This window comes from Scylla paramamosain, chromosome 37, assembly GCF_035594125.1.
Source record: "Scylla paramamosain isolate STU-SP2022 chromosome 37, ASM3559412v1, whole genome shotgun sequence".
In the NCBI taxonomy this organism is placed as follows: Eukaryota; Metazoa; Arthropoda; class Malacostraca; order Decapoda; family Portunidae; genus Scylla; species Scylla paramamosain.
Genome location: NC_087187.1, coordinates 773,444 through 786,546, shown reverse-complemented (window position 1 = coordinate 786,546; position 13,103 = coordinate 773,444). Strand labels below are relative to the sequence as shown.

At 44.5% G+C, this 13,103-nt stretch overlaps 1 protein-coding gene across 10 annotated transcripts in view; it reads left to right on the top strand.

The window, feature by feature from the left end:
• The window catches only part of LOC135091258 (disks large homolog 5-like), a 78,384-nt gene that overhangs the window by 57,142 nt on the left and 8,139 nt on the right, over nucleotides 1-13,103 (top strand). For 8 of the 10 annotated variants that reach the window (XM_063988733.1, XM_063988728.1, XM_063988727.1 and 5 more), the window contains 16 exons: nucleotides 929-1,093; nucleotides 1,346-1,405; nucleotides 1,684-1,845; nucleotides 2,131-2,220; nucleotides 2,741-2,893; nucleotides 3,167-3,345; nucleotides 3,483-3,637; nucleotides 6,743-6,959; nucleotides 7,241-7,364; nucleotides 7,830-7,960; nucleotides 8,392-8,668; nucleotides 8,968-10,790; nucleotides 11,163-11,372; nucleotides 11,736-11,865; nucleotides 12,004-12,139; nucleotides 12,471-12,759. In XM_063988733.1, the coding sequence (XP_063844803.1) occupies nucleotides 929-1,093; nucleotides 1,346-1,405; nucleotides 1,684-1,845; nucleotides 2,131-2,220; nucleotides 2,741-2,893; nucleotides 3,167-3,345; nucleotides 3,483-3,637; nucleotides 6,743-6,959; nucleotides 7,241-7,364; nucleotides 7,830-7,960; nucleotides 8,392-8,668; nucleotides 8,968-10,790; nucleotides 11,163-11,372; nucleotides 11,736-11,865; nucleotides 12,004-12,139; nucleotides 12,471-12,759 (4,301 nt within the window). The remainder of the gene's footprint in view (nucleotides 1-928; nucleotides 1,094-1,345; nucleotides 1,406-1,683; nucleotides 1,846-2,130; nucleotides 2,221-2,740; nucleotides 2,894-3,166; nucleotides 3,346-3,482; nucleotides 3,638-6,742; nucleotides 6,960-7,240; nucleotides 7,365-7,829; nucleotides 7,961-8,391; nucleotides 8,669-8,967; nucleotides 10,791-11,162; nucleotides 11,373-11,735; nucleotides 11,866-12,003; nucleotides 12,140-12,470; nucleotides 12,760-13,103) is intronic. The other 2 variants (XM_063988730.1, XM_063988729.1) reach the window with 1 other exon arrangement.

The window sequence follows — 13,103 nt, the reverse complement described above, 5'->3', positions numbered from 1 at the left end:
CTTTCCTTTACTCAACTGTTTCTCAGAAGGAAAGAAAGTTAAACAGTTACCTTTGTGTGTGTGTGTGTGTGTGTGTGTGTGTGTGTGTGTGTGTGTGTTAATTGAAATGTATCTCAAAGTTAAACAGTCATCTTTGTAGTGTATGGGAGTTTCCATCAGCATGACTAGATAGGTGTTTGTGTGTGTGTGTGTGTGTGTGTGTGTGTGTGTGTGTGTGTGTGTGTGTGTGTGTAATCATCAAGTCTTCTCTTTTCATTGTAGTTTATCAAATTGTCACAACTGAAGTGCAATCCGCATTATGTGTCTTCAGAATGGAAGTTATTCTCCCTAACTTCATTTTCTAATCCTGGAATGTAATTAAACACTCTAAAATGAAACCAAATTTTTTGCTCTGAGTATTTATGAGCTTGTTTCAACCTCTGCTTCAAAATACCACATTGTCTCAACCTTGTCTCCTTTGTATGGTGTTACTTAGCCTTCATTATTTGCATTTTCCCAGTTTATCTCTCACATGTAGCTAGTTCACTCTATATCAGTGTGTTGTTGACTAAAGTCCTTCCTTGTCTTTTGAAATATTGTTTAGTTGTTAGACATTATGGTATTATTCATTGCCACTTCAAAGACCAAGTTCATTAATATCCCCAAAGGTTCATGTTTTTTAATGAGGTCACACTCAAACTGAAGTAAATATAAGAAGCTGCAAATGTAATAAGAGATGTCACTCAAACTAAATATTCTCACTGCATTAAAATTCTGTGGTTTTTCCAGGAATGTATAACTATTTGAAGACCAAATAAATAGCACATGTTTGTCTGAATACCACACACAGTCTAGAGGTAGTGTCATGGCTTTGTTATCATTCTTGACTGATATTTATTGATGTGGTGAGATTAACCTTTGTATGTTGTGATTTGATATTCCCATACAGGAGGCAATCACACAAGAGGGGTCAGGAGAGGCAATCAACCAGCTCTACATGACCACAATGCGCAAATATGAAGCCATCAAGGATGAATATGACTCAATCAGAAAGAGATACTCAGATTTAGTGGCATCACATTCCAATAACATATCCAAACTGGAGCTCACACAGGTATATGTGGTTTGTTTGTACCTTGTAAGTAATGCACAGGACATAAGTCACTCTGCTCAGTCTCTGCTCAGGTGGTGTCTCCATAGCTCCCTTGATCCAGCCTAGCAATGTCTGTTCCTTGCTCACCACCTTCACATCTAACTCAGTTCACGTCTGTCAGTCTGAATGCTGGATTTGTTGACATTGTTTAAGTGTTTAAGCCTCTAGTCTTTTTCCAGTACATTTATTTTAGTTTGACATCTGCCACCTCAGGACTTCCACAGCCAGGCCCCAAATGGTCTCCCAGTGATTTCCCCCAGCCTGATATCAGCGGTGCGTCACCCCTCCTAGACCACACCATTCCAGCTCCCTCTTGTCTCAGCCACAATTTTCACCCCCTCAGTACTTAGGCCTCTGTGACTCTCTGACTCTCCTTCTCTCTCTTGGTCTTGCCATCAGCCTTTCCCTTCCTGTGGATCTTTGGGGTGTAGAATATGTGTCTCCATATTCTTCATATTCTTCAAAAGGATTGAGGGCGGAGGTATTCAAAGTCTCTCTGCAGAAGATGAAGGGGCGGCTTTTCAACACGTTACCTGTGTGTGCTCTTGCAGGAAGAAGTATCACGCTTAAAAAAACAGTATGAAGAAGTGATGCGAGAGTGTAACGAAGCGGTGAGGGAGAAGAATTGCCTCAAACAGCAGTGCACAAAGGCTATCACTGAGTGGGACTCTGCCCTCAGAGAGAAGAACAAACTGCAGGAAGATTTGCTTAAGGTAAGGGAGAAAATGCATACACACACACACACACACACACACACACACACACACACACACACACACACACACACACTTTAAAGATAAGTATGATACATTAACTTGAAAAGACAGGACATTACAAGCTTGACTCAATTCTGTGAAAATGCAATTAGGTAAGAACACACACACACACACACACACCAATCCTTACTCATATATATAAACCTAAGTCCTATTTTTCTGTTGAATTTAGTACATCTTCATTAAGAAATGCATTTACTAGCGCAGCCTTGTTCCCATCAGGCCCGAGAGAAGAACGACGAGATGATGAAGGAGATGAACACCCACATGATACAGAAGCAGCACCTCAGCAAGGATCTCAAAAGGCTACAGGTGAGGCTTTGATATCAACACCACAGGAAGATAACAGTGTAACCACTGCTGTATTCATAGATGGAGCGAAAGTCCTTGATTATGCCTCACTTGTTGGCTGCTGACTTTTGACATCAATTTTGGAGTATAACAGGAGCGTAATCTGAACCACTGTTGTATTTGTAGATCAAGGGAGAGTATGTTATTATAGCTCCACTTAGCTGGCCATTGTTCTCTAGTGCTGTTCTCTCTTATGGTGAGTTTATTGGTGCAGAGCGAATGAAAGAGTAGCACATTCTCAAGGTTAAAATATGGATACATATTATTTTATTTCAGTCGTGTTTATTCAATTATGGGTGTAATTATGTAAGATGTCCAGTTTTCAGATAACATAATCACTTCTTCTCACTTGATTTCAACCAGGTTTATAGTTATGAATGTAAGTGTATATTAAGACCTGCTGTTGTGGGATAACATTGTAGTGTGTAGCCTGACACCACACACACACAGATACTCACCCACAGCCACTTGTTCCCTGCAGGAGGAGAGGAACGCAGCAATGCAGGAGTACACCCTGGTGATGAGTGAGCGAGACACTGTGCACAAAGAGATGGACAAGCTGCAAGAAGAACTCTCTCAGGCCAGTAAAAAGATTAAAAACATTGAACAGACCACCAACAACACAAACAAAGAGGTGAGTCAATAACAGGTTTGCCTCAACACTCCCAGTTTACATGTAAGGCTTTCATGAAAACCACAATTACCAGATATCTTTTTCCTTCATTGTGACCTTTTCTCAGTACTTGTTGATATCTTAATGCTTTACTTCCTCAGAAAACTACCCACAAAGGTGTACAGGCAAACACATGCATATACACACAAATAATATTAATAGTAGTAGTTTATTGACAAAAACACAGGTAATACACACACACAGTCTTTCTCACTCACCAATTTTGCCTTGCAGCGACAATCACTTTTACTTCAAATTGAGATGCTGCAGAGGGAAATAGCTGCCTCTCTGCACGACCGAGACAAGGCCATCAAGGAGTGCAATGATCTGCGGGAGAGATACGGTGCTAACGGCGACACCAGCAAGGAGTGGGAGCGCTCATACAAAGACTACGATAGTTATAAGCAGGAAAGGTCAGTACTCGATACAAAAGAGAGTCATTTCACTGATTTTTTTCTTATCTATTTATATTTTGTGATGTGTTACTGTTTTGTCTCGCTTATTCCTACACTCCACACTTTTGCTGCAACAGGATTTTTCAATGTTTCAGGGACATCACTATGAAGAGTGGGCCTGATGTGGGTCCCTCCTCACATGACATGTACACCAAGGCACAGAAGGAGCGTCTGGACAACCTGGATCAGGCCAACCAGGAGATAGACCGCCTCCGCAAGACCATTGAGAAGTTACAGAGCGAATTGCAAGGTATGTATACAAGTCTGTCATTCCCACTAGGTTTTCATTGCCTTCTTAGGTATTCCCTTTCTTTTGTATTTTACACTGATATCATAAGTAAATCTCTACACATCTGTTTGAATAAGAAGAGAAACCATCACCCATTCCAGCACTTCATGATGCACCAAGCAGACATTGCCACAAGGGTGATCAAATGGCCTGCCTGATAGTATTTCTCAAATGCTATCAGTAGAATGGTGGTGGTGCTTTCACTGCACTGTCATGAGATTAAGGCTCAAATCCAGTTCATCTTAGGGTGTCTCTGTTCATGTGTGTGTGTGTGTGTGTGTGTGTGTGTGTGTGTGTGTGTGTGTGTGTGTGTGTGTGTGTGTGTGTGTGTGTGCACTTGTATGTCTGTTACCCTGGAAGAGCAGAAGGCCAAACAAACCTTCATGTAAATCTATGTTATTCAAAATTGTATGTCTGCAGCTTTGCCATTAGAGATCACTAGTGGTCTGGTTCACCTCAGTCATTGTCTCAAGGAAAATTCTCTGTTGTTTCAAACAGATGTGCAGAAGCTTTACCCGTGATAGCTGTGTAGAAGTCATCATGGTTCAGCTTTAGTTAATTAGCAGAAGTATGTTGCGATGACAAGCCATGGTTTTGTTGAGTCTGGATTGAAGTAATAGTGTACCATGGTTGCATAATTGTAATGACTAGTACATATTGTAGATATATCATTAGGGAAGTAACTGACCAGTGTAACAGTTTGTGCTATATAGTCATGTATAGTTCACAGTTAATGTTAGTCATTGCAGAAATCATGTCATCACACTAACCTCTGATTCTGCACTCACAGAAAAACTTATGCTAAACTATTTTTTTCTTTTTCAAGACATACGTAGGATCATTCCCCACACCAACCAGTCTAAAGAAACTTTTCAGTTAAACTGTTGATTTCAGCATTATTCTCTTTCCTTCCCATAATAATGACAATTCCTCTTACCTCCATCTCGTGCCTTTATTGTCCCAGTATTGTTTTCCTTCCCCTTTTTTACCTCTCACTCCCTGGCAATCAACTTGGCGGATAAAGATTAGCAGGTAACTATCGTCCCACAGCACTCAGTAATCCCTCCCCCGTGCATTGGTGTCTTAGCTGCATGTCCCTTGGGCTCGGCGGGAGGCATGTCTTCTCTGCCAGCAGCCCAGACCAATCATGCATACTTGGTCCTCCAGTGACAAGCAATAGGAAGAAGAGCATGTGATCTGTTCTCTTGGGTTTGATTTGTGGAGTGTATCCTGTCGGGTGTGCAGGGCTGGTCTGGCACACAGCCGGTGGGTGGAAGTTCGGGTTCTGCCAACCTAATTGTTCTTCAGTGCACTGCTGGAAATAAGGCAGACCACAGGAAATGTAAATACAGATGTGAGAATAGAAAAAAAGATGTTACAATATTTTTTTCTTTTTCTTTTTTTCCTTTTTTATGTAAGACGGGCACTGGCCAGGGGCAGCAAAAGAGCAAGAAAAAGAAAAAGACCAACTGAGGTGCCAGTTTCACAGACTCAAAATAAATACAGGTATAAAGTGAATATAACTGAAGCAATACAGAGTGCACCAGTAACTCTCATATTTAAAGCAACACTTCAAGATATCCAGTGTGTTATGAACAAGTACTTTTGTCATGAAGGAAAGTAGGAATCTATATAGCATCTCACTGTCTCACTCTGCTCTCTGTTCTCAGCCGGGATGTAAACAGAGACTATGCAAGGTCTTCACTGCTCTCATTGCATCTTTGTGGGACTTCTTTGTATTTCTGCATGTGTGGTGTAGGTAGTGTTTCCTCTCTCTCTCTCTCTCTCTCTCTCTCTCTCTCTCTCTCTCTCTCTCTCTCTCTCTCTCTCTCTCTCTCTCTCTCTCTCTCTCTCTCTCTCTCTCTCTCTCTCTCAATGCTGGTTGTGTTATTCTACATATTATCAATGTTAGTAGTTTTATAGATAAGGATTTCTTTAGTCACATAGCAAGGAACATGTTAATTGGATATAATGTTTATATAACTTTACTTTTCTTCTATACTTTTCCCAGTGCTGGATGAGTATTGCATGAGATCACAGTACAAAGAAGTGTGTTCATGTATATATATTTTTTTTACAGCTCATATGATATAATTATTATTCATTTTTATTTATTTATTTACTTTTTCTGTATCAGTGTTAGTTCTTTATGCAGTAAGGGACATGGAGGGTGAAGTCACGCTGCTGTACTTCTTGTCGAGTGTTGTGTTTAACTATTTACAGTCATCTTTGTTGAGATGCTGAGTGTCTTGCTATTGAAGCAAAGGCAGCACACCCAACCCTCCCTGGCACACATTCAGAAACGCTTTGCTCTCTCACCACGACTGTTTTCAAAGGCCACAGAGATGATTAGCCAGCTTCTCAAGAGTGTTTCTCCTGTTAATAATGTATAAATCTTGTTAATCTGTCATTGCAAACATAAAAACATCCTTAAAAACCTGCGTAACTTCAACCAGAGCCTTTTGAATGTAGTGGAGGTGAAGCAGAGAAGTGTTTCAGAATACAGTCCTCCTTGTCCCAGTCATGCATCAGCTGTGCCTTGACTCACTTTTGGCTCCACTTAATAATTCTTCCTACATTCTTGCTGTTGTTCTGTAGAGTGGTGTTGTAGTTGATGAGCTTTTTTGCAATTATGATTTAAGGGTTGCCAGATAAACAGTTGTGATGGAGTTATCATGAAAGTTGTGTTTAGGTGATGGTGACAGCTGTAGTGCACACTGTGATCATGACTACTGCTGTAACTGATTGAAGAAGGTAGTGACCAACATTATATTTGGTTATGAAAATTACTAATCTTTCCCACAGGTGACTATCAAGGAACACTTCCTAAATGTATGAGTATCTCTTTGTAATAATTATGTACATCACTTGGTGTGTCTAGAGTGGCAGGTTAATAGTAGATATAGGTACTTAGCATTGTACAGCTGTGTGGAATTATAATGTGTATCTATATAGAGTGAATAGTGAGTGTGCCAAGCATAGTGTCACCTTGGAATAATAATGCTTATCTATATAGAGTAAGCACTGAGTGAGCAAGCATCCTTACCTTGTGTTTGTCTGCTACAGAGGCACAACAGGAGGCAGAGGTGTCAAAGAGACGCCGCGACTGGGCCTTCAACGAGCGAGACAAAATTGTGCAAGAAAGAGAATCCATCCGGGCACACTGCGACAAGCTGCGACGAGAGCGAGACAGAAAGGTGTCGGAGCTGGCCGAAGCTCTGCGAGATTCTGATGATATGAAGAAACAGCGCAACGAGACCTCCAAAGAACTGAAGGAGCTGAAGTAAGGATGCTGTTCCTCCAACTATAAATGATTCTTTTTAACCTCTCTCTAGTGACTACCACTCTCTCTCACTGGGCCCTTTGTTTCTATACTTGTTGTTTCCTTGGCCACTGCCCCTCTTGTGTAAAAAGAAGAAAATTAAAGGTTGCCATTCCTCCCTTTCCTGGAAGACACATAGGGTTATTGATTATATATGTTTAAATGACTTATTTCGCAATGACACATATACTTTTTAAGAGCACCTGTGGTATTTGAGTACTGACTGTGTGTGTTTTGTGCAGAGAGAGGCTGGAAGCGGAGCAGGAGAAGGTTGTGAGACAGCAGCCGCCACACAACCACTCCCGTGACTCGGCCATTGATACAGATTTACAAGAATGGGAAATAGAGACTTTGCATATACCAGTTGTGAGTGTTGCATCTTGACTGTTGACTTAACACAGACCAGTTGTGAGTAGAGCTGATGGCTTTGACTCACTGATTTTCTGTGTCTTATTCATCTTTTATTTTATCCTGTACCTTTTATTCTGTTTATTTATGTACTATTGGGAGGACTATAACTGGGAACTAGAGGCTTTGTACATGCCAGCTGTGAGTGTTGTACCTTGATTAATGAAAACGGTAGCTGCAATTCACGTATTTTTAGTCTTACGTATCTGTAACTTTTATTTTGAATGTTTATATATGTATGTTGCTGTCCTTCAACTGTTGCTTGTCATTTTTCTATTTAGCTTCATGTAGAAAACAACTGTCAACAATTAATAATATTGCTTTTAGTGTGTAATGTCACAGTTATCATTGTGGGAGATCTGCTGCACCGTCACAATCCATGCCATGTATATGATGACACAACCCTTGTCACTGTCCCTGCAGAGCGCTGTGTCCGAGAATGATGTGGGCTTCGTGATAGCCGGCGGCCGCGACGACCCTCACTGTGGTGGTGGTGACGGCGCTGTGTATGTCACCAGCATCACCAAGGATGGTCCATTTGAGAGGAAATTGAGGTGTGTGTCAGTAGCTTCTTATTACATGTTAGGTGTTGTCCTCCAGTTCTGCATGACACTTTTGGCCTTTCTTTTGTGCCTGCCAGCTCAATGGACCTTTGTTGGTCTTGACCAATGACTCTCTTACATGAAAAAAAAAAAAAAGATATTGTAAAGAGACTTAATGAGTATTGTGAATTTGTGTCTATTAATGTACATGTCTCCTTTCTTTACTTTGTCACGTATGTAGCTCAGGTTTGTATTAATAGCTTCTTATCATGCTTGCAACACTATTAGATATTCAAGAGATTTAACAAGTACCAATAATTTGTATCTTTTAGTGTACATTGCTCCATTCCTCATTGTTGTACATCAAGTTATTCTAATGGAGAATGCACTGTGATAACATTCCATCAGATACCAACACCATTGTTCCGTTCTCCCCCCCACAGAGTTCACGACCAAATAGTGCGAATAAACAGCATGGACTGCCTGGGCCTGGATTGCGAGAGTATTTATGCCGCAGTGATCAACGGAGGTGGCTGGATCCACATGACGGTGAAGCGGAGGCGCAGTGGAGGCCGCAGTCTGCACACGGCTCACCTCCACTGCCCCCGTGCCTCCCACCATGGCCTCATGCTGCACACAGGGGTCTACATTGCCAACATCCTGCCGGGGAGTCCCGCAGCACGAGAGGGAAGCCTGGCCATTGGAGACAGAGTACTGAATGTACGTGTGTTTGTGTCTGTCTGTGTTAGGCTGTAAACAATGGTGTGGGGAGGGATATTGTTTGTGGTTGTCACTTGGGTTCTTTAAACTGATGTACTGTGTGGCAGTGACATCTGTGTTGGCTCTATACAAATCTATCTATCGATATACCAGGCTGGCAATCCCACATGCCCACACATGTTATTGACACTCTTAGCCCTGTCAGCTAATTGCACAAGAGTGTGCACATTATGTCAGTATGGCATAAGATGGTGTTATGAACCTGTGGAGAACACTAACACAAAGCCTCCTCTTCACAGATCAATGGGAAGCCCGTGGAGAACCTCAGCAGCTGTGAGGAGGCTCAGGGTCTCCTGGACGCAGCTGGAGAGGTGGTGCAGCTCACCACTTTCAAGTCCCATGGGTCCTCCACTCTGTCGGCGCCTCTCAGTTCCTCCTCCAGCGGCCACAACATCACAGAGGATGACAAGTCAACATCACCGTCAAGGCCGTACTCCTCACCAACTTCCCCCTCCAAGGACTCCGGCGTTGGCCCCTGCCAGTCAGGAAGTCGTGAGCCCATGAAGAAGCTGGTGCCCGGGTCAGGCGGCATCCACAGCGAGGACAGCAGCAGCAAGAAGTACGGAAGCAATGAGAAGGTTTACAATGTCACCAGAGCCACGGGAGAGAAAGGGTCGGCATCAGGGCCGCTGGACCTCATCAAGAACATGGTGCGGCCCAGAAGACACAGCAGAGAGCGGGTGGATGGCCGCAGCGGCAGCCGGGACAAGGAGGAGAAGAAGAAACTCGTCTCCTCAGTGCTGGACCACGAGACAGAGAGCGCGCTGGCCCAGCTGGACTCTGTCAACAACCTGTACCACCACAAGAGCGGCAGCAATGGCGGCACCAGCACCACCAAGCGGTCCAAGAAGCGCGAGAAGGAAAAGTCAGGCGGCACGTGGCCCAAGTACAAGGGTGCGGTGAGCAACAGCTGGGACGCTGACACCGGGACGGTGGTGTACCCGCACCACAAGAAGGAACGGGGCCAGATATCAGTCTTCTTGCCGTCCTTTAATTCATCACCGTACAGAGATGAGTCAAAACCATATGAGTCGTACCACCATGAGTCTCACCTGAACATGCGGGGCATGACCAGCTCCCGCCCACCTCTCACCAGCCCCCGCAGCCCTCAGTTCACCTTGTACAAAGGCATAGACAGCGGCGATATCAAGTCTTGCTCTCATAGCAGCGCTGCGCAGGTTTTCACCAACACACAGTCGAGTGACAGTGCTTACCCCAGCCAGGAAGTGTACAGCTCCTCTGTGGACAGAAAAAATGAAGACACAGAAAGAGGAGACCGGCTGAGCTCTCTCACACCCTCTGACAACTCCTCCATTGACCTCTCCGTCAGATCAGGAAATGTTGGAAAAGCAGAACTTGAATACTACGTCAGAAGAAACATCATCAAGTACCCACAGCGGGACAGTGAATCCAACATGAGTCCCGTGGACCCAAACCCGCCCCAGTCCATCAGTCTGCCTCCTTGCTATGGAACAAGACCCACCTCCCTCCACCACGGGGGGGACTGCACCCCCACCAACTCCCGCGTCCCTCACCCGCACGCCAGCCTCTACTCTCCGCCCATCGGCACCCTTCAGTCACCACCATCTTTTCCGCAGTACACCCCAGTGCCACACTTCTCCCTCACCCACACACACACATACCCGCACAACACCATCAGCTCCTCCGTAAGTGCCGTCTCCACACGCTACTCCTCCCCGCCCACTCATTCCCTGGTGCACTCCAACCTGCTCTCCTCATCCAGGAGTGGCGACAGCATCCTGCCCACCTCCGGGCCAGACCGCGACCTCAGAGATAGAATTTATTACGACAGCCGGCCCACCTCTTCCCCGACCCCCATAGGAGTGATAGGGACTGCTGGGAGCGGCACATTCTACCACTCCCCCTCACCCTCCTTTGAGTTCTCGGGTCACCACAAACCTCGCACCATCCACCGCCACCCATACCGTGTCGGGTCGGAGGAGCCCCCACCCCTCCCCCACCACTCGTGCCCCCCACCTTACCACAACTCCCAGCGCTCCGTTATCGGCACAATGCCCCGCAAGGAGGACGAGAGGATTAGGTGAGGATTGCCATGGCCATGAGAACACTGTGTGACAGAGATTGAGGACAGTTAAATTTTTGTTAAATTTACTCATTGTTGCCTGTCATTAGTCATTTTGGTACTCAGTGTCTGGAACTTGCCATTATTTCATCAGTTTGTGAAAAAACTCTGGATGTACATACATACTTGTATTTAATTATCCACAAAAATAAATAGTTTTTATGCCATCACTCTTCAGAGCACTAAGCAACACTTACCCATATTGGTTCTTCATATCTGGAACTCACTCTTGTTTTATGAGAAATACATGTGAAAATTCTGGATGTAGGTGAAGATATTTGTATTTAATTATCCCAAAAAAACAGATGCCTTAACTCCCTCGCTCTTCAGAATACCAAGCAATGCCAGCGTTGCCAGCAAGAGCAGTGGGGGGAAGGGCAGCAGCATGGAGAGAAACTCAGAGAGGAGTTCTCCAATGCCGCTTAGCTACTCTGTGGAGATGGTGGGCGGCGGTAGCAGCAACAGTTGTAGCAAGGGCCTGCCGCACATCACCCAGATCAGCCACTCTGTCAACAGTCCTCACTACCAAGACTACCGCAAGTGAGTGCCGGCTTTGTCTCCTTTAATGAGGTCATTGAGTCATTACATTTGTGACGTGGCTGCCACAAGAGTAATGTCGTCTCCTTGGATGCTTTGAATATTTCCTCCGGAAAAAGTAAAAAAAATAGAAAGAGCTCACATTACAATGTCTCAGTCTGTGCATCATTTTGTACAAATTGCTCTGAAGAATCAGTTCACAGGAGTTTGGTCTCATTTTTTCATATAAGCTCAAGTTAAATGAAGTGTATATTTAAATTCATGCATAATTAAGATGTTCATCATACTGTGACATGATGCAAGAGACAACAATACATCACCACAGTACATTGGTGACAGTGTGTAACAGTGCCACTCCTCTCACAGACCCAACCCCGGGGACCTGCGGAACATCCACATAGAGAAGTCTTCCCAGCAGCTGGGCATACAGATCCGCTGCCTTGAGAGTGGTGGTGTGTACGTGTCGTCCGTCACCATCAACTCTTTGGCCTCTCAGGTGAGTATTCCATTTCCACCTCTTCACTTACTTTTAAAATCAATGGAGATTTGGCACAGAAGTGTTTTGGAATGTGGCTCTTAGTGTTGAAGATACTGGTGTGCACTGGTGAAGCTGTGGGTGTTTGTGGTTGTGCAGGTTGGACTGTGTGTTGGGGACCAGCTGTTGGAGGTGTGCGGCATCAACCTGAGGTCCGCCACCAAGCAGTCGGCCTCCATGGTGCTGTCCCAGTGTGGCACCTCCGTCACCATGCTGGTCCAGTACAACCCGGAGAGTAAGTCGCGGGACAGTGTGGATGTTGCCTCCACCTGCTGCTCACTATTCCACTTGGCTTTACTGTTTGTTGTGCATTTCCAGTTTGCCTTTTCCCACTCTCATTTTGAAGTTTGTGCAATGATTCCTGGTCAGCGTGCTTATAAGTGTCAAAAAAGTGAGATTCATGCAAATGTAGTAAAACATCATCATAATCAAAAGAGAACATAGTGTAGTGTTCAGTTGTGACTGTTAAAACTCAAAGGATTACTTTTCTTTGTCAGTTATAGAAGACAGGCATGAGAGCATTACATTTATTACAAGCAACTGACTGTGTTCCCTCTGATGCGCAGAGTACCACGAGGCAGACTGCTGGGAGGGAAGCAGCAGTGAGGGCAGTGTGGAAGGCTCCTGGGTTGGCACACCTACCCCTCGTAACTCCCCCAAGCCCTCCTCTCTGGACTCCCAGCACCCTGTGGACGATGATGACCTGCCCCCCTCCACCACCTCCACCCTGCGGGGACCACTGGACCTGAGGGATACACTGGACCATTCGCTGCCGCCGTCTGCTCGGTCCACCCTCACCCGGCCTGAGATAGCACACGTCATGAGCACACTGAAGAGGCAGGACACTTTTTCCAGGTAAACCTCCATTTGAATAAATGATTGGATGGTTTGCAAGTGGTATTAAAAGACTAGAAATCACTTTAAAAAGATTCCTGTAAGAGATCATGAAGAAGAGTAAGCATGAACACAAAGAAAAAGTATGATGAATGGTGTGGCCAAAACAAACCTTTACTCATTCCCTCATTCATCATTTTGTCACATTTTCTTGAGTAGTCTTCATCTTTCTTCATGGATATGCAAGAACAAATTGGCAAAGGGCTTCCATGATTTTGAATACAGCTGTTTACTGTGACATGATTACCTCACATCCTAAACACCACATCAAGTATGAGCAGACATGTGTTGCCAGTGATGCTGTA